Raw genomic sequence first — 27021 nt, forward strand, 5'->3', positions numbered from 1 at the left:
GCAAAACAGAGTAGCAACCAAGTGATTAGACACATGTGCTCCCAGCATAGTTAAACAGTTATAGTTTAGCCAATAGCAACTTCCACCATAATTGAACATTAACAGACTTCCATAATGAAAAATTACAAAGGCTGTTTTCCCTCCATTGCTCTCCAAAGACCTCTTCAAAGAGCTTATCAAAGATAGAACAAGCATACTCTATCAATAATGTAATACAGCTGTGCCTTACACTTAATCTGAATTTGTTCGTAGTCCTTCCACCAGAAAGTATTTTCACAGTTTCACAGAAAGCTCATACTCCAGATTATTTTGTGGGCTTTTGCCTAAAACTTTACAGTGAAGAGAAGAAACTGGTGAAAAACGTTTACCATATTCATTTGGGAATAAAGGTAGAGAGATTATTTCCTCCCCCCCAGCTACAGAATAAAATTGTATCTTTAAAAAAATCAGAAGTTCTAAACTAATGTCATCAAAAAAGTAGGGTTACTGGTATCGAATGCATGTATGGGAAACACATCTCTAAAGATTTTTGCCATTAATATCAACAGAAACAAAACGAGGTATCTTTCTTACTTTCTAGTTATTTTCCAGACCACTGAGTCAAAGAAAGATTATACTTGTGTTACTATTGTACTATCACACTAAGACTGTGCACAGAACAGTCTGCAAAGCTAATTGGACCCTGTCATCACAATTTCTTGTGTAAGCAGCCATCTGGGCATTAAACAAACTGCTATTTACAAGTACATGCGCTCAAGTTTGCAGTATGTGGATTACACAGTACCTCTTTAATTACTTTTCTAGATTAATTAGGATAGTTCTTTCACGGTGCCAAAGGCCCTTGGCCTGTAACACCTGTATTTTCAAATACGTCTATCTGTTTAAACAACATGCAGTTTGTTAAAACAAGAACTGTATTAAAAATATCCTTTTCCCAGCAATTGGATTGATTCACATCACTAATGACTAGACAATGTTGTTCTGCTCCTCAGTGATGCACTGCTATTGCCATGACCTAGGTCCTCTCAGAGCCAGAGGTAACACTCTTATTGACCTTAATGGAAGGATGACTGACTGCCCCTTCAGTTGTTTCACACAGGCACTTATTTAATCTCATTTCTGTGGTATTTTTATGCTCTCCAGTACTACATATTCAAGGACATGCTTGGCATATGGTGTCTCATTTTCTCTCTCTTTCCTTCTAAGATAGATTAACAGAGTGTCAGAAGCCTGCAAGTAACTTGTGTCTGCCCCAAGCACATGCATGTAAAGCCAAAGTCTCAATTCAGGTAAATCAGCAGTAAATTCACCAGGGTAAGTATCAGCTACTTTGGAATCTGTTCACCAATCACGAACTAACACACCCTCACCAAATTTTGCTTTCAATGACATATGTGCTTTAGAAGTGTTTTACAATGTGGTCCCTCAGAACTGCTCTTTTAATGGTCACACCATGAAAATGGGGAGATCTACAAAAAGGAGAAAAATAAAACAGGGTAAATTTTGTAAAGATTGTTAACAAAGGCAGGCTGTAAACTTGTCAAAGTGGACTCAGCTGTCATCACGTGTCAGTTGATGCCTTCCTACCTCCTCCCAATACCGAGAAAAAAGCAGCAAAGCAGCAGTAAGGAAAACGTATTCATCAACACAAGAAATGCAATAGAGAGGGGAATAATAATACATCTGGAAGAAGTAAGATTTTCAGAAGTCATTACTGATTTAGATTCGGTCTGTTTCTGGGCATTCAGCTATGGTATTTTAAACAGCCAAGATTTCAGGAAGTGCCGGCCACCCAAAAACAAAAACGGCACCCTGGAAAAGACCTCAAATTAAGCACCTAGCAATAGCAAAAGGATTAATTTAATTGTTTTTTTCATACATACCACTACTATTAACACTCTGCTTGATCCAGTCAACAAAAACACCAACATTTGTGTATACTCCTGGGTAGCTCTTCCTTCCACATCCCAAGCCCCAGCTAGTGATTCCATGAAGGGTGTAAAATCCCGAGTTATCTTCTGAAGGACAAACTAACGGGCCACCGGAATCACCCTGCACAAGGACAAAGGAATCTTGTTATGAGCTAACATCACTCCTTTTGTTTTTAAAATGCCAGTTCAGCTATGAGAGGTCCCAGCTACTCGTGTTTGGGGGTTTCTGTTTTTAAAAGGGAGAGAAAGAAATAGACTTTGTTCAAGGGAAGTACACCTTTTTGCAATATGAGTAATTAAAATCCTACTATTAAGGAGTCTTTCACTGTAAATCACCTACAGCCTGTTTGCAAGAACACAGCTCTTAGTGAGGTTTTAAAACTCCCCTTTTCAGAACCCATCTGGCCATACCCCAAGTATCAGAAGGCAAATGTGATGTGTGCAACTTACTGTGCATGAGTCCTTGCCTTCTTCCAGAGGGAATCCAGCACAGATCATCCTTTGGGTCACTTTACCAGGAAGATTTATGTAATAGCTCTGACATGTATCAAGCACCAGGATGGGGACTTCCAGCTGATGCAGTTTTTTCCCCTTTTCTCTGTCTTGAAGTAAAAGACATCTCAGAAACCAGTAGAGGTATGAATTAGTGATTCCAGAAAGAAGCTTTACTCTTCCCCTTTTCAAATGGTCTCAATCTAAATTATCCAATTTCTTTCCTCCCACCCATTTCACTGCATGTCTAGCTGAGCTTACACAAGTGAAAACTTTTTAACATGTCTGTTCTCCAGAAACTATCATATAGGCAGAATGAATGTTACAACACAAAACATAGTATTTAAAACACAGCTACAGCACGCTCAACCTTCAAAATAGCAAAGACTGCATACCGTCTTCATGTGCACCCCATCCTGTGACAACGCACACCCTCGAGGGCTGAACCGCCTCCTCCTTGGCAGGGAGGCACACTGGGCGCACGTAGTGGTTGAATTCTAAGGGCTCGGCCAGTTGCAGTAAGGCGATATCAGACTCCATAGTGGTCTTGTTAAAACTTGGGTGTATAATATACCGCTTTACTGACCTTTTCTAGGAAAGCAAGGACATTGACATTTTCTGAATGATTTGGGAATTTAAGTCTTTAAGTAACTTCTGTTTTATAAATTTTCAGGCCATATGCAAGATGCCTTAAGAGGGGGAAACATTTAAAAGCAGCTGCTGAAGCAAACAGCTTTCTTGTATTAACAAGTCAAGATTATGCCTCTTGGATGTGGATCAGGGAATATGCAGGAAACTCCATCCGGCAAGTGTAGGAAGAGGGTCCTGGAAAAACATTTGTTCAGTCAGAGCAAAGTGGAAAGTTGTGCCCCAATTATTTCTGTCTTAGTAATAGTCACCAGGGAATTTAGGGACAATACACTCCTCACTCACACATCCTCCAGGATACTGAGCTTTGGAGTTCATTACTGGTGAAGGCACAGATCTGTGTTGACACAATTTCTCTGACAGTCACACAAAAGCTGTTGTGTAAATGCAGATTAAGGCCAGCATGCAGGCTGTTAGATTGCTACATCATGAACAATTTGGGAGATGCATCTACATTAAAAACCATTTTGCAAGACTCATTTATATGTTGTTATTAAGCAGAGCTTACAGTACCTGTCTGTATTCTTGCTCTGTAAGATCATGAATTCCTGTTACCACCATCCATAAGTCTCTGTATAGTTCCCTAAAAAAAAAAAAAAAAAAACAAAAAGGGATAAGTATATTCCCAGGCTGGTGTAACAGCATTCTTGAAACCAGTGAACCTTAAAACCTCCCCCACCCAAAAGAGATACTAGGGCCCTACATATTCCTGGGCCAACAACTCCTGAGGCCCATACTCCCATACAAATCTATGGAAATCTTCCCACTGACTTCTAGGGAGCATGAAACATTCTCATGATAAGGCAGTAGGATCTCTCAAACACATAGTGAACTGAGAGAAAGGTCACTTTTGTAAGGACTGGGGGTGCCTGATTCAGAACACAAGGCCTGCATGGTCCACATCATCCAGGGACAGTGCTGGTCCCTACCTTCTTGATGAAAAAATGGGTGACCTCTAAAACATTACTACCTATCAAATGATATAAAGAAATGCATCAGAAACATTTCATTTCACCCTTTGGTTTCTTAACCAAACCCTCTCGCTGTCTGCAAACCTGTCATAACTCCCTGATTAAATTAGTCCTGTAGAATCATTAAGCCACATACTCAAATTCTGATGTGATAGCAATGTGCCATAGAGAATTCCTCCTTAATACATCTCTTAAAGCAGTGCCTTCAACACAGCGCAACAGTGCTCCTGACATAAAATTTTGCAAACTAATATTTAGAAACTTAAAAGCCAAAGTCCAAAATTCAAAACAGCACGTGCATTTCAGATCCTCAGTTTTGGGGGGGTGGGGGTGGGGAAGAGAATCAAAGAAATGGAGAATATAGATGTCTAAGCATCTTTGGCATTCAGGGCTTTTGAAAGCTAACCTTCATCTTCAAGTAATTGCAACTTTATTTGAAAACAGGCCAGAATACCTATCAGCAATCCTGGAAGGATTTTTTTAGAAGTATTTTAATGACCCAATGTATGTGAATTTTAAATTAATGTACTTGTGATTAATTTGAACTTCAAAACAGGTAGTGTTCAGCCTAAGAGATAAATAACTAAATTGCACTTTAGAAAGTATTTTAAAAAGTCTGAAAGGCACACAGACTTATCCTTTTGTGTCCTCTCAATAAAGACAGAAAAATTTCCATGTAATCTGATTTAACAGATTGATAGGTTCTTAATAAGGAAATGGCATCAATCCTGTGCACAAAAGCCTCCTGTATGTCCTCCAAAAACTACACAAATTCAGTAATTTTTCAATTTTTGGACAGGTTGATTCTACCTGGATGAAAACGTACTCTGTAAATGACCTAAACACAAAGAAGTTAACTAAGAATAAGTGATGGATGACAAAGGACTTAGTATCTTGTCATCTCTTCTGAAAACTGATCTGAATGAAAACCAAGCCTACAGAAATAGGCTACTTACTTCCTTAGTAGCCACTATGATCCTAGTACATGTGTGTGGAGCAAAAGAATCCAGTGCCAATGTGAGCTGTAAGTAGGTGGTAACCAAAACTCTGCCAGCCACCCTGGGCAGAACCACCACACCGCAGAGATGCACCGTGCAACTACAGACATTCCCAGGGAAGGGTTCATCCCAGTGTACTTACTTAGAATTAAAGCAGTGAGCAGCTGTGATAACCCATTCTTTGGCAAGAACTGCTCCTCCACAGATATGCTCATCTGAAATTTGTACACTGACCTGCCAAGGCCATGAGTATGGTACAGCTTCTTCACCTCCAATTATCCTACTGAAGATGAACCGGGGCTGATTTGAAGGCATTCCACAAATATCATCTGAAACAGAAAGCACTGGTGTCTCAAGTAGTCTTTAGAGGTTAAGATTTGGAGAAGCAAAAAACAGTCCATTTAAGAGCTATTCCACAGCTTCTCAATCTTCCCCCCTCCTCTTTTTTGCTAAATCTTTCAACTTCCCTCATTACAAAGGACCCACATGTTTAGAGATAGCATGAGGAGATGATCTTAGAGAAAAAACAGAGCTTCACCAAGATGAAAGCAACTGCTTACCTTCAAAAGTTTTAGCCTCAAACCTACAATGAATATGGACTCATCCCATTCTCCATAAAGTACTGGAGGGAAAAACGGAAGTTCTAAAATGCTGGTTATTATTTTCAACTACCGTGTACACTTTGCAATCATTTTCACCAAAGCAAGTAGGCGTAAACTGACATAATGTCATTGCATTGCTGTAAATGACTTAACAAGATGAAGGAAACAAGAAAAATTAGGTTCTGCTATTCTAAAGCCAAAGCATAGAAGTGTTACTATTCATCTTTTTATTTCCTCAAAATATCTTAATGAAAAATTCTGGGACAACTACATCCATTAAATATTTGGAGAAAACACCATTTAAATTATAGTCCAAAAGGTACTCCCTATTCCCATGAAGAAAATATAACTCAGTTTGGCTTACCTGCTGCAACCTGTATTTCTTCTTCAGTTATATCCATATCTTCAAATTCATCTTCACTGATTGAATCCAAAGTATCTAAATCTAGCAAATGAAAATAGCAAATGTGTTAGCAGGCTGTCTTGAGTGATATTTTTATTACAAAATCACTTTTATTTCCTTTATTATAATTTTTGTATAAGGAATAGATTTCTATAGTAGGGATCTGTGCTATTACATCTTCACATGGTAGTAAAGTACCCTTTAAAATGCACCAAAATACTCCTACACAAAATAAAACTCAGGTTTTGGGTAGATTCATTTTTTCTCTTCACTCACTCAATAGGCCCTTTGTTTAATGTCTCATTAGGTTCACAATACAGTTTTTTCACTGAAACAATTTCTTAGATGAGAATCTCCTAGAGCAAGATAATTCTGAATAGCCAGATTCACTGAAGAGCCCTTTATGCTGACCCAAAGAGGTGGTTTCCCAAGTTACTTCTATTACCTGTTACATGAACAAAAGAGATTGTAGCTCTGAATCCTCCAAAGGTCTCTGTTTCATCAGAGTGAAAGACAACCAGCATCATAGCAGAGGAGCTTAGAACAGGTGCTGGCAGGCCAAATCCACAAGACTTAGCTAAAGATGAGAAAGCAAAGGTTCACTGCAGATTAGCATGTACTTTTTCATCCTTATCTCTTTTGACAGTGGGTACGCAATATTCTTTGTATTTCAGCTTTCACACAGGAGGGTAAAAAACAGCTATGCACAAGAGAGGAGTAGAGATAAGTGGACTGAGGCTGAAGGACTGTTCCATTATTCCAGACAGTCTGTGCTTGTTCAGTAATTATCTCATAAGAACAAGAAGAGTCTTGCATTATTTCACAAGAGTCTATTGCAGCACCCACACTCACAGCTTGCCATTAAATATAGAACACACTAGAAACCTGATTTCCCCTTGTTAGTGTTTCAGCACTAGCATCTGCTAGTGCTAATCTAAGCACCAGCATCAAGCAAGTGCTGAAATCAGTTGATCGGGTGTGCTGGTTTTGGCTGGGATAGAGTTAATTTTCTTCATAGTAGCTAGTATAAGACTATGTTTTGGATTTGTGCTGAAAACAGTGTTGATACACAAGGATGTTTTAGTTACTGCTGAGCAGTGCTTACCCAGAGTCAAGGCCTTTTCTGCTTCTCACACCACCCCACCAGCGAGTGGGCTGGGGGTGGCACAAGAAGCTGGGAGGGGACACAGCTGGGACAGCTGACCCCAACTGACCAAAGGGATATTCCATACCATATGATGTCATGCTCAGTATATAAACTAGGGGGAAAGCTGGCCGGGGGACCGCTGCTTGGGGACAGGCTGGGCATCGGTCAGCTGGGCATCGGTGGTGAGCAACTGTTTTCATTTGCACCACTTGTCTTTCTTGTTTGTTGTTGTTATTTTCCTTTTCATTACAATTTTTATTATTATTATCGTTGTTATTATTATTATTATTTTATTTCATTTCATTTATTAAACTGTTCTAATCTCAAACCACAAGCTTTCTCACTTTTACTTTTCCGATTCTTTCTGCCATGCCTCTGGGGAAGGGGGTAGTGAGCGAGCGGCTGTGTGGTGTTAAACCACGACATTGGGACAAGTCTTCCTCTGTTCAATGTAAGCCAGGGGAATCTCCAGCAAGATGGCAAGAATTACATGAATGTTCGTGTGGAGTGAACAACTGGATTCTGAAAAGGAGACCTCTTGGGGGCTTTCTGTGTCTGATCATTACTATAAAAACAAATTATTGTGTTATGCCCTTTTCTTCATTTACATGAACTCAGAACTGCATTTCGTAGAGAATTTAAACACACAAAACAGTTCTGTTCAATGTGGTTTTACCTCTGTAAGTGGAACAGAAGCAGCAATACCTGCAAGTATTTTTCAAGGTATTGAAACTAGTACCTATAACATCACCTGAGACTCTAGAGGCGAACTTGATTTTAGACTGTAAAACAGGGCTAGTGAAAGTCATAAAATAAATAGGTCATCCCCAAAATATGTCAAAAAACAAAAGTCAAACCAATTTCCTCCTCTTTTCCCACATCTTCATACACAGTCACGGCATCATAAGAGCACTCTTCACTCTCTTCTACTTCAAAAGACTGGTATGTAAGCTTTAAATCAAAAAAAAAAAAAAAGAAAAAGTGAACCTTGTTGTTAAATTCACACAGAAAAAAAATCAAAGATCTATAATAGGGCCATTAGTATTCTCAATGATTCCTTTAGGGTTTGGTTTCTGTGACATTCAGACCTCTCACAGGTGATACATAACATATTACATTTGCTAGAAGAATCTGTCATGATAAAATTTAAACCAGGAAATCCTCTTTTACTATAACCTAAAGGAGAAATCAAAACCTATATGGCTTTTGGGATGGAAAGTGATTTCTCTTAACTGCACTATTCAAGCTTATGTTGCTTGATCTTGCTTGTCCTTAGCTGCATAATTTCTTGTTAACTCAATGGTGCCCACTTCCATTCTGTAGACACAAGAAGGGCTCATATTATACCTTGATTACATGATCCTCTGGCGCACAAATAATCCATTGACAGTCTGCCATGTTGCTGTAGTGCTCTGGATAGTGCATACTTTGTAACATTCCTTCTTCAAAAAGGACAGCTAAGGACTCACAGCCAGAATCTGGAAATCCAGGAAAATAAAAACGGAGGCACTGTGATTTCCTATTAAGTCATTCACAAAAAAAAATTGAAATCCAGAAAAACTCTTGTAGTGCTTTCACACAACTTGAGAAAAAGAACAGGACAAGAACAGCAAGGCAAATCCTTCCGTTTGAAAAAGATGCAAAGAAAATTTTTAATCTTTTCCCAGGCAGAACAGCAATTCAACCCATGACTATAGCGTTTCCCTTTGGCTACAGGCACTGCACTGCAGGCACAGGTACCTGTGTGGAGTGATAGAAGAGCAGGATACGGACATGTCAGAAGAACATTTGCCAACTTTCTTTGGAGAAGAAAGTGGAGACATGAAACACAACCAGGGGATACGTCTTCCTCATGGGCTATGCAGTGGCAAGGCCCCTCAAAGGGGATTCCTCCCTACACTCTGCCCTTACACTCTGCCGAGGAAAGAAACTAGCTGGAAAAGCTGCAGAGACAGGAGCAACAGGTGTCTGTCTGTAACTGCATTGCCCAGACTCAGCAGATGGCCCTTGGGCCAGCTCCCTAGTGACGGTGAACCGCTCGCCACAACAAAACTGAAAGCAATTCTCCACAACGTATATCTTAGCATTAGCTGCCTCCCGCAGGGCCCCTCCATGAAAGCATGCTTGGGACTAGCAAAGCAGCTTTCATCTGGAAATTCTGCTCATTTGACTAATCTTATTGAGTTTTAAAACATTCTGGAAGTAGGGAAGGAAATGAGATCTTGTATAAAGTGGATGGAGAAGCGGCAAAGTTAAAGGAGGGCTTCTCTCAACAGCAAGTACCCGATTTCTTTCTGGCATCCCTGTTTCTCCACAATGTCACGTGGCAGCCTAACCACACTTACCTTCTTCATAACATCATCCACATAGAAATATCATAGGAGCTTCCTCTGATTTATTTTCTCCTGAAAATTTTTTTCAGGTCACCACCCAAGAGTGCAGACAGGTATATTACTAGACTTAGACTTACCAGGAAGAAATTCTGGTGTAAGAGCTTTGTAGGTCATGGAAAAACCAGTTCCATAATCCTTGCTGTCAGAAACAAATTTCAGCCTTATACTATTGGAGCCAATCAAAATAGGTAATGGAAGATCTTCTCCACAAAATTTCCCTGAAATGTAATATTAGAAAATAATCACTGTTTAAAGTCTTTAGTCACTTGAGAAAAATTGCATGTACCAATTTTAGTACTTAGCTATAAAAATTCTGTGATGAAAAGGAAATTGCTTATTCATTCCGCTACATTTCCTATTAATCCATTAGCCCAAATAGATGCACACTATTAAAAATTAGAAATCCTTGACACCAGAAAGTTGTATGCCGATACAGTTCCCCACCAGGCATTTTCCATTCTTTTCTCCTCCCACACTCTTTGTCTTTTATTTTAGATTGTGTGTCACAATGTATTCATCATGAAAACATAAGTAAAACATAATCAACCGCAATGTCCTCATTGGGTGTACTTGCTGTTAGAATGAAAGAGTACACTGATGGATTATTTCAAAGAATAAGGGGATGGCAACTCACCAACAAGTCTGTCGTCTTTTGAATAGACTGATAAAGAATCATAGTCACAAAATGTTTCTGGCTCTATATCAAAGTGGGAAAAACGAAGCAATATATAATTCCCTTCTGGTACAAATACTGTCCATACACACAGTCTGAAACAACAAATTAGTTCCCATTCACAAAACTGCAACAAAAAAAAATACTACACTGGTATGGGCAATAGTTTCTGGGGAAAGACTGTGTTTTGTCTACTTACTGGTGGTTTTGATAGAACTGTTTGGGACTTCCAGGAAAATGTAATTCTCCTTCACTGTCAGGGAGTTTGCCATCCTGAATGCTACAAAATACTGCATTGTAGAGTTAAAACAAAATAGAAGGAATCAGGTTTGACACATAGGCAAGCATCTGTTCCACCAAAAAGCTCAAACATCTAGAGAATATTGTGAGACTTAAGATTGCTCAGCTGTACTTTGTTTCTGCTGGCAGACTGATACTGGGTCTTCTCTCTTTTATTTGGAATTATGATAAGTCAGTTTTAAAATACATAATTTGGGAGGAAAAATTAAGCACTGCCAATGCGCTACCATATTTTATTGCAAAAATGGCAGTGCTTGCTTTTTACCTTAAATAAACTATTTGTTAAATGAAGATTTCAGTATAAGTGTTTTTCAGGGAGGAAAAATGCATACCTCAGGACGTAAGAAAAGTGTTCTTTGCAGCCCATTTGTAATAACGTCCTTAGCTATGTTACAGCAGGAGACTTCAGCAACAGTAAAATAGGGTATTAAAGTCATTTTAATAGAAGAAGCAGAAACTTTCCTTTCCAGATAAGTGTCGCTGGAAACACAATTACTTACAAAAATTATCTCCTCTTGCCTTTCCTTCTCCTTGCAAGGTAAGCCAGTAAGACATTTATCAACAACCATGTATGTGAAAACAAATTTAAGGAGTTACGTACTTACAAGATTATCTTACCTGAAGCGTTCTAAGGCCACCAGTAAAAAATTTCAAAAAGGTACAAACAGCACTTAAATACCCAATTCTCACTGGCCACAGCAAGTCTATACAAACTAACCATGCGCCCAAGCTCATTTATCATCTAAGAAATCTCACTCTAGATTACTAAAATTAAAATTTTAAGATCTAGTTCACAAGAGTTGTCTCTAATATCTTTATATGAACTTGTACCTAGATGAACAGAGTGTCTAACAAGAACATAAACATGGTAGAATCAAAGCAAGACTTCAATTTTAAAACATGTTACATTCGGGGTTGGGTTGCATGGGGGTTGTTTTTGCATTTTATTCATAGAAATAGACACCAGACAAGTAGATAGATTCATCATAGACTGCGCAAAAGTACTACTAATTTACCCCATACTTTCTATTTCGACTCTATGTTTTTATACAGAATCAACTTCACTAACTACATTTCAGGCATTTCTTGAGGTTCTGTTCTACATTTTTCTGTTCTGTTCTAAATTTTATTTGCATTTCAATAAAAATATGGCTTTATATATGCAGCTGTCTTAAGGAAAATTCCTTTTTGAAGTCACTAGTACATAAGTACAAGCCTACATGAGTAATTTTTTTTTAACAGAGCCAGGAGGAAAAAGGATATATTTAAAGTATACATTTAAAAAGCTTTGATGAGTCAAGCTTCTTCAGGTTTCTTCCTTCATAGATTATATATCAGACTATTTTTGGGGTCATTTTATGCTCTAACACAGATAGAAGATACTGCAATTATACTGTACTCACCTGTGGAGCTTTTCATTTTCAGATCTAATAAAGGAGGGATAGGGAAGGGGGTGGAAAAAAAAGAATAAATTACTGTAGTTTCATGTTCACAACGTAGGCTTTATTTTTATCCCTGTGAAATGGTAATTTTATACAGCTAGCACTGAGGCAAATTCAAACACTTCTTGGGGATATAGTGCCTACAATAAACGAGGCTTTGAATTAAAACAAAATTGCAAGTTCAGGCAATGCTGACTTTGGAATAAACAATTCTGGAGTAGCCACTTCTAGAATTAATGGTACATTGACAGGCCACTGCTCAGTCTGAGCAGCACAGTACTCTCTTTCTGCCTACTTGTTGAGTAAATACTACAGTAAGCCTGACAGCAATTACAGTTAATATCTTTTGCACCAGTGTGACAGTAGAAAAGAGCAAGCAAGCAAAACCTAGTGCAATGCAATTGAGAATTGTGTTTTCACTTTACCTACCAAATAGCTTTTCCTGTTCACTGGAGCCAACACACTTCAATTACCACAATAGCTAATCATATTATTTTTTCCTGATAATAAAATGGGTCAATTAGTAAATTTTCAATCAAAAGACCCTGTCTCTCTCTTTTCTTTCTCTTTTTTTTTAAAATTGAAAACGAAAATACGTTTCAGAAGCTAAACCCTTTTCATTTTTCTCTGACATTATGAGTGTTTCTTTTTTCAATCACCAGTTGTAGCTGGTTTCTAATGGGTAAGTTTTATTTTTTCCCCCTCACAATTTTTTTTCTTATCATTGACTAGCAAAACCTCTTAAACACCCCTCCTCAGTTTTTCAGTTCTGCATGTAAATTTTAACACAATCTCCAATACCTTTTAACGAAAATAGCCCAAACTTGAAGAAAATATGAATTCAGTTTCTTAATGCTGAGTGAAGTTCACCCCTGGACAGACTGTCATTTATACCTCCAGCTCCATGACTTTGGAAGTGATGGATAATTTTCATGCTGTTCCCCTGCACTGAGGGCGTATGTAGCCTTTTGGATAGACTAAGCGAAAAAACTTCCAAGAGCATGACTTTTCCCCATGTAGTCTAATGTCTGATCCAACACATTTTAGCTGAGAAAGATGACAAGTGACTTCGAAGAGGTGCGTATGGAATTTCAGACACTTTCAACTGGTAAATTTCCACTTAAAAAACTTTAAGAATGGTCCTTTTATCCAGTTAGCCTGGTATTTCTGTTTTTAAGTAAAGTTTTAAAGTTTAAAAAAAAAATAAATATATATATATACACACACACACACACATATAGACCAAGTAGGAGGCAAAGTGGAAGAGAAGCTAACATTTACAATGCTCTCAATTTGGTTTTGGCAACTGCCAATCAGTACCATATACTTAAAGGCATTGTGAATTGCTGTAGTGCTTTGCCAGGAAAAATGGGGAAAATAAGTGCTATATCTTGAAAAAGACAAAATTAAATCAAATATTATTATGAGGCAGAAGAGTTGTCAAAAGTGAGGGACACATTACTGTGGAGACTTAATACCAGCACTCATGTTCTCTTGAATCCAAGAAAGCACCGCACTGAGGTCTGTAAATATTCCCGGAGATCCTCTGTCATAATGTTTCTTCTTCTCATTGCTTATCCAGCTACGAGCGCATCCCATCCCCCAGGAGATCACACCAGCGAGAGTCCAGGCACCATGCTTACGTTGGCACAAAAGAGGGCCTCCTGAGTCTCCCTGTAAAAAACAAGTAAAAGCCCACAACCCACAGCTTAACAAAAGTGCGTGCATACCACTGAGCAAGGCTTAAAGAGTTTATTGAGTTCTCTTTTGTGCCATAACAAACCTGCAACATAGGGAATAGTAATTTAAAAAAAAAAAAAAAAAAAAACTGTGAAGAAAGACACTTTCTTTTTTATTGTGTTTAGTCAGATTGTCAAGAGGGAGAGAGATAGCCCAATTCCCTCATGGGTGCACCTCTGTTGTGTTTTAGCATGTAAAAAAGAGTGAGGAGCTTTTTTTTTTTTTTTTTTACCCTCACGACAAGAAACAATTACTTAACCTTCATCTCAATTCCTTTCCTTCCTGTAATCCAAGCCAATACTTTCTACTTTCCTCCGTAGGATCTTAGCAACATTAACTAATTAATTTATCAAGTGTTCTGAAGTTAGAAAACCCTAAGCATTATTGCACTGGGATATGTTGCAAAATTGCTCTCAGGAACCTGTCACACAACTCATACAATAATTAAAATGGGATCATGTAATTAAGTGCATTGCCCCATACAGAACCTTTGAAAGAATTCACACATCAAAAAACCACACCCCAAATATCGCCTTTTACAGTGTACGTATTCTCTTAGGCACACAGAGCCTTGAGCTTCTCAGAAACACTTCTAAGCACACAAGGCCCTCTGTTCAGCTGACCTGGCAGGCATCTTTTCCTCCATCCGGAAATCCAGCACACATTATAGTGTCACCTTGGATGGGTTTCTTTAAAGTTGATAATGCTCTTGAACACTCCTTATTGTTTAGGATTGGTAGATTGACTTCATATAAGACCTGAGGGAGTACTCCATCTGAAATACAAAAACATTGTTCATAAGAAATGCTGAAAGGTGAACTGAATGTCACTGTTAATACACCAAAAAAAAAAAAGTTGTAAACTTGCTCCAAGCCATTTTATGGTTACGTAAACATCCAGTTTTACATACATAAGCAGTTTTACTTGAATAAATTTCAAAATGTTTCAAAACTGAAATATGGGTCTATACATTGTAGTGATCCATTTTGAGATAATTCACAGGTAGGCAGAGAAGCTAGCGAAGATCCCGTTTTGAGATTCCAGTTCTTACGACCAGTTGATGTTTTTTTCTGGTCTGTTTGACCTATGCAATCAAGCTCTTAGCTTCAGAAATAAGACACTGAGAAACCCGAATGTCAAAGGACAATTCAAGTGGCTTACTCTCATTTAGACGTCCCCAACCACAAGCAGTGCAGATATATCCTGCTTCAAACTTTTCACCTGGATCAGGAAGACACGCTGGCAAAACTGATGAACCTGCCACACATGGACATGAATTTCATTGATAAGTATTTGAAAGAACAACAGCAAAAAGCTTCCTTTCTCAGTTAGTTTTTTCAGTAGCACCTGAAAAATTAATCTGGCATTTGACAATTTGTCTGCGCTTTGGAATGGAAAAAGAAAGCCAGGAGCACCACAAGCTTCAACCCAGGCCTTGCCATTCAGCTTAAACTCAGCTGCTATCATGATCCAAACTTCCACTAGAAAAAGTAGTCGCTCACCTTTGTGGTGGCAAAGAAAGAGCATCCTAGCGACGTGAGCTGGAGCCTTTGGAAGAGCAAAGTGTATGCACGCCAACATTATGTAAAACTGATGTGCAGTAGCCGCTCAGAAAGCCCGACCATAGGGCAACGTTAGGGTACAGCTGAGCAATGGCTGGCTCGCGGGCCAGGGGACAGGGTATTAACAGCTGTCCTCCCCGCACCTTCCTCTGTCCCTCTCGGCCCCCAGATGAACCATTCTGCCACTACTCAAGATAATCCCATGCTCCTTTCCGCAGTCTGCAGGAGGGGAAAAGAGGGCCAAGGGCCGAGGGGTGTGAATACGGTACAGGCAGTCCTGCGGCACGCTCCGAGCTCTGGTCTGCCTTTGACTAGCTTTGCTGTTCACCAGAGGGGGAAATCGCCACCTACACCTTAGATAAAAAATAAAAACACCTATTTGGTCACATTTTAATCTCCTGAATACAAAGAACAATACCTTGTTCTTCAAGGGAGTATTAAGTCTGAAAAAGAACATTTAAATCCACTGATATATTTTTCTGACTCACCTCTGCTATTTTAAATACTTCAGTTGCAAAATACTCTGGAGATTTTTAGTGGTATAATCTGACAGCTGGGAAATGAGTTTAAACTGAGTTTCAAGACTTTTCACAGCATGTGGGAGAAACAAAGGCCTTACCTTCCCCACTGAAAACGATCACAGATAACTATGGCCTTACTGAAGTTGAAGGCTCCATCCAGCTTCAGAAGGGCAATGTCATAGTTCATCGGCCTTCTGGGGTCAAAGTTCGGATGCTTAATGACATATTTAACAGGGAGCGTCTGCTCGCCATTCTCCCTGATCCTCAAATCATGCTCTCCTGCAGTGACATTCAAGTACTGGAGTAGGTTCCTGTAGAATAGAAAAATAAAAGTTCAGCTACAGAATCTTCAAAATGACAGGAAAAAACATCACTGTTTTTAAACAGAAAAGGTATTACTACTGATACCTAGTACCTTTCACCTTCAGGTTTTAGAGCATGATACCTACAGTCAGCACAAGCTGAGTGTGCCCCGCAGCAGAACCTGGGAGATGAAAAGGACTGAGAAGAAAGATGATTTAGCTACACTCCTGATGGTGGTTTGGTGGTCCACTAAGGAACCAGGTCCCCTTACTGTGTTTAAAAATGTTCAGTCACACTGCTTTTTGAAGGAGGAGGGAAGATTTGGACATAGGAAAGTACAGAAAAAATAAGATCACTCCTCTAGCATTCTCAGCTTATACCTTAGAAACACAGTGAATCCTGCTTTAGGGCTCCTACTACCAGATCAGATGTGCAGTAAGGAAACGCAAAAGCAATCATTATAAACTTTTTATTCTGCTTCAAATTTATTCACCAGACTCGAAGAATTACTTTTGTGTCAGGAGGCTTTAAGCTGATCTAGATATTGCCTGTCCTTCCGTAGTTAATATGAACTCTGCAGTTATCGGCTAATTTGACCAAGATGTGAGCACATACAATGCCAGATACAGATCAAATTTATAATTCCAGGTGAGCCAGTATTAACTATAAGGGAATTAGAATCTCAGTGAAGCCACCACAGAATCAGGACTGAAACCTTCCATACAACATTCACAGACCCCGTTTCTTTTTTTTTTAGCACTAAGGCTGAAAATCACCAGCATGCAAGAGGTCAGTACTATATCCATTCACCATTTAATTGCCTATTGCAACTGCCAGCTGCTACCTCTGGGAAAAAAAAAAAATTGCAGTCACCTGATATTTATAGCTAGGTACAGATTTTTACCTACACTTCCAAAATCAGTCTCCACCAATCCCTGTAAGTTTATTTTATTCTTAATTATTTTTGAGATGTTCAAAGGTTTTGTTTTTTCTCCCTTTCTGTTAAAACATGGAAAATATTGGTTACAAGTGAAAGGTTAGCACCTGTAAGTAATCACCACAAAAAGATGCTACAGCGCACACACACTTTTACAATCAATGTTTTTCTGCACCTGCAGCCTGATCCTGAAATATCACATCCATACCTGTCTAAGATGCAGTGAGCTGCTGTGACCACCCACTGAGCAGAAACAATGGTGCCTCCACAGAAATGCTTTTGCCTTCGTTTCAGGGAAACCTGTATCACGTAAAGAAGGCATGTCAAATAAAGAAAATCTTTATATCTGCTCCGATTGCATTTGAGGAAGAAAGGAGAGAGTACACGCAGGTACTCTCTGAAGATTCACAGAGCTAAAGCACATGCTGCATTTCAAGCAAACAGACTTTCACGGCATTCTTATGGTCCTTGAATCTAAGAGATCCTAAACCTTGCTGTTCCCCTCAGCTGTGACATGGTACCTGGATAAAAGCAACATACATGTAACAAATGCCAAGTCACTGAGTTACTTGGCACAGTGTTAAGGTTACTAGTTACTTGAGAATTTTTCCTTTGCAGGTCACTGGGAGCACTGGAAATCCATGATGCCCGATAACAGTGTGGGGCTGGGGGTGGTGTCCCTTGGTGTCCTATTTTTGAGCAGTTTCACCCATGCCTCTTTACAATAGACTAATCTACAGATGCTCTTTCAGAAAGAATGATAAACAAAATAATAAATGATAAGCAAAGGTTTCTTAGAGAGCAGGACAGGTTCTGCGTCCTCTCCACCTGCTTCACTGCTTTTCATAAAAGCAGAGTGGAGGTCAACAATACACCATAAGTGTCAATAAGCACAAAATACACCTGTTTTCTTCTTTTGTCATTTGTATGAAAAGTCAGGACTTTGTTCTGAAGATAAAACCACATTTGCTTGTGCAAACCTGCCATGGATGTGAGCCTTGTTTCACCTGGTTTCCTCCAACAATCCGAGTGAAAAGGTTAAGGTAACTCCACGGTTTTGTCTCTTGAACTTTCTGTCCACACTTAGGATCTGAGGAGTAAAAGGGGGAAAAGAAGGAAAGATTTAGTCTGGATTTAAATTTTTCTACTATTTAGTAACAGAATTGGAAGGCATGGCCTGGCACAGAGGTCAGTGCAATCTCTCTGCCATGACAGGAACCTTCTTATAATTCTTAACACAAACTGCCAAGACTAAGGCAAATTGGGCTAAGAAAAAGCCAATGTACTTTATTTTGCAGAAGTTCTCCAAATGAATACTTTTTGGTTTAATTGTATCACAAATATTAAATTTTGCCTTCCATGAGCAAATGCGTGTGTGTGATTTTATATATATATATATTTATATATGTATAAAAAAAGTTCTTGTTAGGTCCATGCTTACTTGAACTTTCTGAACGTCAACATTCTCTTTCAAGCAAGTTTTGGAATTATTTTGGGATTAAATCACTGTTTCATTATTGCTTTCAGAAATCTCTTTACACCCAGCATTTGTACTTAAAATATTTTGGACAAATGGGGTCAAAATGCACAACATACAGACCTTGATGACCAACAACAGTGGCTGAATTTCTCCAGCACATCTACTCCTGGGCCAACTTTATTTCTTCTTAACTCACTACTGTTACCATCTACTATGGCTAAGTAAAACTGGTATTTATGTATTTGTAAAGGAGTATATTTATAGAAACAAATATTTGTGGGGGTAACTACTGATTTGGTAGTATTTTAAGACAGATAGAAGCAAAGCAACCAATTCTGCCAAGCAGCACATTGTAACACAGGAATTCTTTGTAGTGCACTTCCCAAACCCAGCAATGGCCACAATTATCTTTTTCTTAAAGCTGTATGAAAACTCATTGAAGGCAAACACATCTCTAATACATTTTACTACAAATTCTGTTAAACACTACATTGGGGAAAATTTAGCATCCATAAACTTGGAACATTTTGTTGTTGTTCTGGCAGATAGGTGGCTGTAGTCAAAGGATGGAGGACCAATACTTGTATACACTGTCTGGAAAACGTGGAAACCTCCAAACCGTAAAATGTGGTTTACAACACCTATAAAAAGGGGTTTGCAATCATCCTCAGGGTTAGCATGGCTAATGCAAGCGATTACGGTGTCACAAAAATGCTGACACAATGCTACTTACCCTAGCTTTTAAATAAAAAAGGCTTTATATACAAATGACCCAGTTCATTTACCTGATTTTTTTTTCATTCTTTCCTAATTCTCACTGCACCCACCTTTTTCCCATGTGCAATGATACAGCGAGGAAAGGGGAGAGAGGAAACAGAGACAAAATTGAAGAAAACAGGATTTAGGGTTTACCAAAAGGAATTTGGTACAGGGGGAAATGGGCAAAAATAAATAATTAAAATTTTAAAACCAGATTCACAAACTAAAACTTTCCTTTTTTCTTTCAGCATTGAATAAGTCTGTTCTCCTAACATATGCAAGATTAGCTTAAAAGTTACAAGTTAATATTAACATTATACCAAACATATTATCTATATTTTGATGAAGTCTAAAATCTTCTGCGCTGTGGCATTTATAAGCCCAAGAGATTCCCGACTTCTTTACAGACTGCTTCAGGACCAATGTCGTTCACTGGTTGGATGAGAGATTTCTATGTAAACTGCATCACATCCATCTGCATGGAAGGACACTGAAGCAAGAGAATACCATTCTACAGAATACTTTGCTTTGGACTGCTTAAGTGAGCAACTTACTATGCTGATTTAGATGCCACACGTGTTTTGACAGCCAAAATAGAGTTTTTACAATGAAAACAAGTGATTTGCAGAATTTAAGAAATGAAGATGTAAATTTCCCTTTTTCACTACTGCAAATTTAAAATGGAAGGAAAAATGTCATGCAAACAGCCAAGATCTGATTTCCATTCCAGTTTGCTATAAATCAGTAAATCTTCATGAAAGAAACAGGAACAATTGCAATCATTAATTGTTCCATGAAAAGAATACTCTGGATTTTAAGATTTAATGGAAGAGAGGACTCAATGTAATTTGTTTGCAGCCCATGGGTAACATGCTAAACCATGACCTTCATTAACTAGCTGCAAATCTGAGAGTATTTAATTTTATTTATTTAATTATAAAATATATTAATTTAATGTTATTCATTCTGAATCATCAAGGAAACAGACAAAGTTTTCTAAGAATTACTCATTAAAAGATAACTTCCAGTTACAGACTTGGATTGGAACAAAAGCAAAGAATGAAAACTAGACCAATTATTCTAATGCTACCTTGTGTCTAGGTCTACAAGCTCTTAGGGTCAAAAACAGCTTCTTTATTTCAGGACTGACTCCTGTGCTTGTCACTGTCTAAGAACAAAACCGTTAGTACTTAGAAAACTGTTAAAGCTAGATGTGAAATTTCCATCCTACCTTTCTGAAGAGCGGATGGTACAGCATGAAACTCTGTAATACAAACTATCCCCATCAGGAGTAACTGCAGCTTGCTGGGGGCAATGCGCATCTTGGGCTGCTAAGTGACTGAGTGAAAACAAGGACAGTTTTTATAGGGAAAAAGAAACCCAAATGCTACACCGCAGGAGAACAGCAGCTAATTGAAGGTGAAGTTACTCATTAATCCAGACATAAAGCACTTACCTGCACAAATAAGTTTTTCAAATTTAACGGAGCATGATTCTTTTATATGCCATTACTGAAGTCTTTGCTGTAAAATACTAGCTAAAATCCTCCCTAAAACTATTTTTTTTTTTCAGGCAAAATGACAAAATGAAGTTACCATTGCTCACTTTGCTAGCACCACTTACCCAGGCTGGTCTACGCATCAAAGCAGAACACACATGAACAGAGTCAGTTGCTATTTGCCCCTACAGTTTCTACAGCTTTTGAAGAGGCAATACTTCATATTTCTTGCACATTTTATATTTAGCCAATTTTACAGATCTGAGAAACATACCAGGAGTTTATAATTCTGTTGGCAGCATGCTCAGTGTTGTACAAGACAAAGATCAGCTCTCTGCATCAAAGTGTCATTTTTTCAAAAGAGCAGTGTTTAACATCCCATTTTTGAAAGGCCACTAAGGAGGACAGGGCTCAGCTTTTAAAAAATATTTCAGTATTGCTGCAATCAGCAGTGCCAGTTCCGAGTCACTTTGATGGCTAAGCTCCACTTTTAATAGTAATTTAAGTGCAAGTCTCTTAGAATGCTACTGAAATCCTAAATAAGGAACATATCAGCAGCTAAATTAAAAGATATCACAAAACAGAAAGCATAAATTAAATTACACTGCAAATTCACCACTTAAAACTTCTGTCGCATCAGTTTTAGCAAGTATTGCCTGACTTTGAAATGACTGAACAAAATGGTAAATACAATTAAAATGCTATCTGAACTATCTTAAATTCATATGAAATATATAAGCACCAAGTAAGACATGAGAGTCATCAAGAGAAGCAATTAGATTTGCTCTGGATGACAGAGGCCACAAGTCTCATTTGTACCAGAAAGGGCAAGGGATATTTATACCTGGGAACAAAGAAATATTTACACAAAAAATATAAAAATGGAAAAAATGTAGTTTGTTTGTGGTGGGGTTTTTTTTGGCTTAAGAGGTTTTGATCCTCAGCTTCCCCTCTCTTTGTAAAAAAATAATTCAGTACTTCCACCTTCAATATTCCCACAAACCCCATAATTTTCACATGGGAAATGCATCAAACTTTGAAGACAGAAACATGGGGTAAAAAATACATGCACGTTAATACAAATTTCAGTCTTGAACCCCTTCATGGTCATAACTTATCAAAATTACATTTTTTCAAGATGCCAACAGGTAAATGCGAAACATATTCTTTTAAAATAAGTTGCAACAGTAATTAAACAGTTTCTCTTTTTGTGGTTACCATCACAAATGGACAAGACTCATGTTTTTTAATTCTGCTCAGGCTCCCAAAGAAAACAATCTTATACTTGACTCATTAGCCCCAGTCTATTGAATATGTTCTATTATTTGGCCAAGGATTTCACAATACCCCCCGAAATCCACCATCAGGCAACATCCCAACAATCATTTATGTATTTATTCAATTCTGGGGTTTTGTTGCTCTTTTCCTCTGCCAGTCAGAGAATAACAAAAACCAGGTCTTACTCTGAATATGCAATTTCATAACAAACAACTGAATACAAACCCTGTCCTAGAAACTTTGAGTTGCAGTTGCTTTTTCTGTTATAAATATACAGAACTTCTTAAGACTGCAGTTTTCATACTGGTCCTGTGGAGATCCCTAATTCTGCAACTTCTGAAACCTGCATCACCAATACCATTCCAGCTCTAAACAAAAACTTTGAAGGCTGCTTTCCTTCATTAATTCATTTGCATTTTGCAGGGACAAAACAAAACCCTCAAACCCCCAAAATTAGTTCCATGTACAGTAGAGCTCTCTGATCACCCACCACAATGACATCCTTTGGAATGATGCCATCCAATAGGATAGTACGAAAACCAAGAATAAACAATCTCTGCAGTTATAAGTGATGCTGTACAAACTATATCTGTCACATTACCGAAGAGAAATAGAAACTTCCAGCCCACCGGCAAATGGTGAAACAATCAGCTCATTTCAAACGTTTGACAGAGAGGCAACACTTACTGTGCAGCAGCCAAAGAGGTCAGAGAGAAAAAGCGTAGAAAGGCACGTTCTGTACAGCCTGCTCCTTATCTGGGATGGCAAAACAGAAGTGCAGGCTTTCTTGTCCTACTATTCTTTCTTCTCTTTTGCTACCTATTTATGTTTCTCCCAAAGCTGTTATCTTTATCCTGTGTGCAGACAGAGGCACTAATGACTTTACCTACTTCCCCCACTGAGTAGCTGCTGTTGCTCCTAAAACTCGCAGCTCAGCATCAGGCAAAGGTCAAATCTTACGACTTGATCTCCATCCACGCATGTGCTCTGAATCTCACTGCAGAGCTGGCTTTGTATCCTGTTAGTGTCTTGTACCTTTGTAGTAAGAAAAACAAAGCCATTAAATCACTGTCCAAAATGGTCTGATCCATGTTTTAGCAGGTAGAGCCAGTCCCCAGCCCCAAAATAATGGCGCTAATCGATGCTAGTCAGTCTGACCTGTCCCTTCTTTTGCTGTGCACTTGGAGAATAAAATGCTTGTAAATCAAAGTACGCTTGATGCTGTAGAAATGTATATAGCTGCTCCTTCCTATGAGGTTATTAAAAAAAATAAACATGCACACATATAACTAAGTTTAAGAACAAGAGAAAGCAAAGAATATAGATAATAATCATCATCAGAACCTTCCAGAATGGTTGCGCTGTTCTTCTGGTTTTGACAGGTTTTTAAAGGGGGTTGAGGGCCAGTGGGAGGGAATGCAGGCTGCTTTTCAGTGAAGGTTAGTGGACCACTGAGATGGCCAGACTGCAAGACAAAAAACATTTTCTAGTCTTGCTAGAAAAGTTGCTTCGTGTTGCTCCTCCCGTCCAAGGAGGAGAAAAGGTGGAAAATTTATTCACCTAGTGACAATGTGAAGTTTAAGAGAAGAGGGAACAAGGAGTGAAGGACAGAGGGTGGGGAGGGTAAAATAAGCAGCAAATGCTGGTTAGTAATTAACCTCTTAGAAGATCAGTAGAAAAGACGTTTAAATAGGAGGGGGGGTTTGTTGTGAGTTGGTTTTGATTTTTTTTTTTTTTTTTTAAACACAATGAGCTGTGCCTTTCAAGGGTCACTGATCACATCCGAACAGTTTACAAGGTCACTGCTGGAAAACTGGAAAAACCTATTAGCTCAATAAAATTAATAGTTTCTTTTTTTAAACAAGATATAGTGTCTTGAAATATTAAATGTCATAAATCTTATAATTCATGTATTACATTTATGTATCCAGTAGTTCTAACTGAAAGCAGATTTAGTTTTAATAGGGATTAAATGTATTCATGTTTTGATAGCTGTGCATGAATTTTGATTTTCCAACAAACTCATTTCTCACCAGTTTTAGCCTATTGTAATTCCAATTACTTGATTCAAATTATGCCCAAGTTTCACGTAACAAGAAAATGCTATCAATTAATTTTCCAGAAAGATTAATATCCATGATTTTTCAGTCGCTGGGTCGTTTTTTGGGAAGCAAAATGTTTGCCTGAAAATTAAGCAAATAAATATTTATAAAATGGTCAGAGACAAAAGTTTTAAGCTAGTACCATTTTGAACCTATTTAATTTCCATCTATTGATAAAAACAGTGCTGACAATTGATTGCTACTATACCAAAGACAGAGAGTAACTGTTGAAAACACTCAAGGCAAATGCTTCACAAGCAATCCAAAAAACTGATGTGTGTTCCCACAGTGCTTGTAGGTTCATGATAACCCAACCCAAGTTTAGGCTGCTACCAAAAAGGTAATTGTGCCCTATCTCCAATGAAAGTGCCTGTTGCTGCCATTCCCCTTGTGCTAGCTTCAGTTCTGGTCAGGCTGTGTGGAGAGCTGAATACTCTTCTTTATTATGTAGCTGGATTTGCTTTTACAGCTGGATTGGTTTCTTGATCAAAGCTGTTACTCAAAAATTGAATGCTAATGCCACCACAAAGGAGGAGGAATGAGTGCATGCACTAAACAGATCAGTCCATTCCTTTTGATTGCAGCCTCCACTTACAATGTAAAATACCTAAAGCAATCACAAAACTTCAGCCAGACTGAGTTGGAGACACAGTATTGTTCTAAAAACAGACACAGAGTTTTCAGTTCTATTCCAAGCTTTGTTACAACCTCCTGTCTGGTTCTGGTTAGTAAACGTGTCTCAGCTAAATGTTCTGCAATATTTAAGTATCAACTATCACGCTCTGGGGATTATGAAGTCCCTTTTCTTAGGGCGTGAAGATCCCTGAAAGGGCAAAGTATCTTTATAGACTTTCAGCAGCATAGCAGAAGTTAAAAGATACAGTCACCTAGTAACTCCATAGTTCAAACAGGAAAGTTGCTACCACCCCTGCACAACTTACGTCCACTCCACATCCTCCCAAGTATTAGTCAGCCTAATATATCAGATTCCCTTGGATGCAGACTATTTTCTGAGACTTCGTGCTTTTAACATTTCCTCCCCTGCTACCACTGTGTTCCCATTACAGCCCTCCGCGTAACTGAAAGGGCCAGTATTCGTGCCTCACAGAGAGACATTTAGTTAGTTTTTATTGCTTCTAATTAACTAAAAGTAGGACTCAGAGGGAGCAGTAAAACACAAAAGGTTGGCTTTTGATAATGTTTTGACTTCAACTTGCTACATCCTCCTAAATTCTTCAGTTGACCTGTCAGGGCACAGAACAAAGTGTACAATAGCAAGAATGTGGAATAAGAACCCACAGACACCCCCCAAGACACTGTTTCCCAGAACATTTGATCTTTAATTTAGGCTTTTGGATATGCATCAAGATCTCTTTGAGTCTCCTGTGCAAAAAAGGAGCGCAACTTTAAAGGAAAATGCACTAAGCTCTTTTTCATTATGCAACGCAAAGCACAATAGTTGCTATACTAGCCAAAAGTAACCCATTACAAGAACTAAAAGAAACAACACCTGCTGGCCTTTCCCGACTTTTCATAACAGCTCCATTTTTGCTGCTTTCAGAACTCACCAATACATGAGAATTGTAGCTACAGGGTTAGTTACTTGCATCTGCAATGAGTAATGCTGTGACATACACTTTCCTTTTGTAGCTGTCTTCTTATGGACGGAGATTTTACCTTTCAAAGTAAACAAGGCCAAAACCAAACAAGATCAACAATGTCAACAAATGCAAAAATACTGCAGGCTATGAAAAGCACAATGTGTTAAGACACAGGCCAAAGCCTCCCCTGGATAGAGTCCAGCCTTTCATCTACAGCATAACTGATTAATTGGGAAAGGACAAATGAAGGAAGAGAAAAGGAACAAAACTGTGCTTATCTCAAGTATTTGGCCTGAATATCTCAAAATGCTTTGTAAGACAAGATCTATACTAACGCCTTTCAGCTAAGGAAAATCTGGCATATAGATTAAGCAAATCATCAACAGTCAGAAGTATGCTGGTCGCTTAGTTCCCAAACATGTAGCAACCCCTCAGGAATGTTCTGTTGCTAATGAAATGCATAGTCTTTAGCACGGTAGCAGGTCCTCAATGTACACATAAATAAAAAACAGAGGAACACTAAAGCATTAATTTCACGTAACTGTACTATTTTATGCTAACACACTAGCAATTACTGGTTTTGTTCTGCAGGTATCTAGACCCTGTATTTAGCTCCCTCTCACATCCAGAAGAATAATGCCTGAAATGCAATGAACCTGAGCTCACGAGGCATTGTACCACAGAGAAGTTATTATGAGCACTAAGGGTATGAGGTCCTGGCTCTCCTCACTCAGCAGGCACCTCCATGAAGCGAGATGTAAGGCACTGGAGAAAGGCCTTCCATTGCTGCCAGCTGTCCTGGCTGTCCTGCACTGCTTTGCGCACAGACAACAGAATCCATCCATCCCTCCCTCCAACCCTCCTCAATCTGCCTCCCACTGTCAGTATTGTGTGTGCAGAGAAGAGCCCTAGGGATGCCTCATACAGCTAACTGCTGCAAGACAAGTATGCCAATTAACAAGCACATTTTCTACATCATGCCACACTTCAACAAGGATGGTTGAAATGATGCTAGTGCAATCTAGCACAATTTGACTGAACAAGTGTTCATCAAACAGGCTTTGTAGATTAGGAGGCAGAGGTTTTTTTCCCCAAGAATGTAATTTCTTCTCTCAGCATGACCAATGATAAAGAATAGAGTGCTTTCTAGTGTAACTAGTTAAAACAGTTAAAAAAACATATACACCTATTAAGATTTATCACTTGTCCCCTCACCATCCTCTTGATAGGAATCATTCTG

The 27021-nt window shown here is 38.6% G+C and overlaps 1 protein-coding gene across 1 annotated transcript; it reads right to left on the reverse strand.

Annotated features, from left to right (window-relative positions):
* Positions 1 to 1446: 1446 nt before the first annotated feature.
* OVCH2 (ovochymase 2) lies at positions 1447 to 20624 on the reverse strand. The gene is made up of 21 exons (XM_059826005.1): positions 20534 to 20624; positions 18044 to 18153; positions 17272 to 17363; positions 15962 to 16134; positions 14902 to 14997; positions 14364 to 14515; positions 13479 to 13674; positions 11962 to 11985; positions 10458 to 10548; positions 10220 to 10353; positions 9663 to 9803; positions 8540 to 8670; positions 8050 to 8143; positions 6491 to 6622; positions 6007 to 6087; positions 5183 to 5369; positions 3585 to 3654; positions 2819 to 3014; positions 2382 to 2533; positions 1884 to 2052; positions 1447 to 1469 (listed from the first exon to the last, which is right to left on the reverse strand). The coding sequence occupies exons 1-21, from the start codon at positions 20622 to 20624 to the stop codon at positions 1447 to 1449; spliced, it is 2535 nt and encodes an 844-aa protein (XP_059681988.1).
* Between the last annotated feature and the right edge of the window lie 6397 nt (positions 20625 to 27021).

The sequence above is a fragment of the Gavia stellata genome, chromosome 17, assembly GCF_030936135.1.
Source record: "Gavia stellata isolate bGavSte3 chromosome 17, bGavSte3.hap2, whole genome shotgun sequence".
In the NCBI taxonomy this organism is placed as follows: domain Eukaryota; kingdom Metazoa; phylum Chordata; class Aves; order Gaviiformes; family Gaviidae; genus Gavia; species Gavia stellata.

Coding starts and splice junctions, on each gene's coding strand:
- OVCH2 (XM_059826005.1), bottom strand. CDS start 20,624: ATGCGCATTGCCCCCAGCAAGCTGCAGTTACTCCTGATGGGGATAGTT. Junction 14,516..14,901: donor TTGGGGACGTCTAAATGAGA/GTAAGCCACTTG, acceptor TTTGTATTTCAG/ATGGAGTACTCCCTCAGGTC. Junction 2,053..2,381: donor AAGGCAAGGACTCATGCACA/GTAAGTTGCACA, acceptor GTCCTTGTGCAG/GGTGATTCCGGTGGCCCGTT.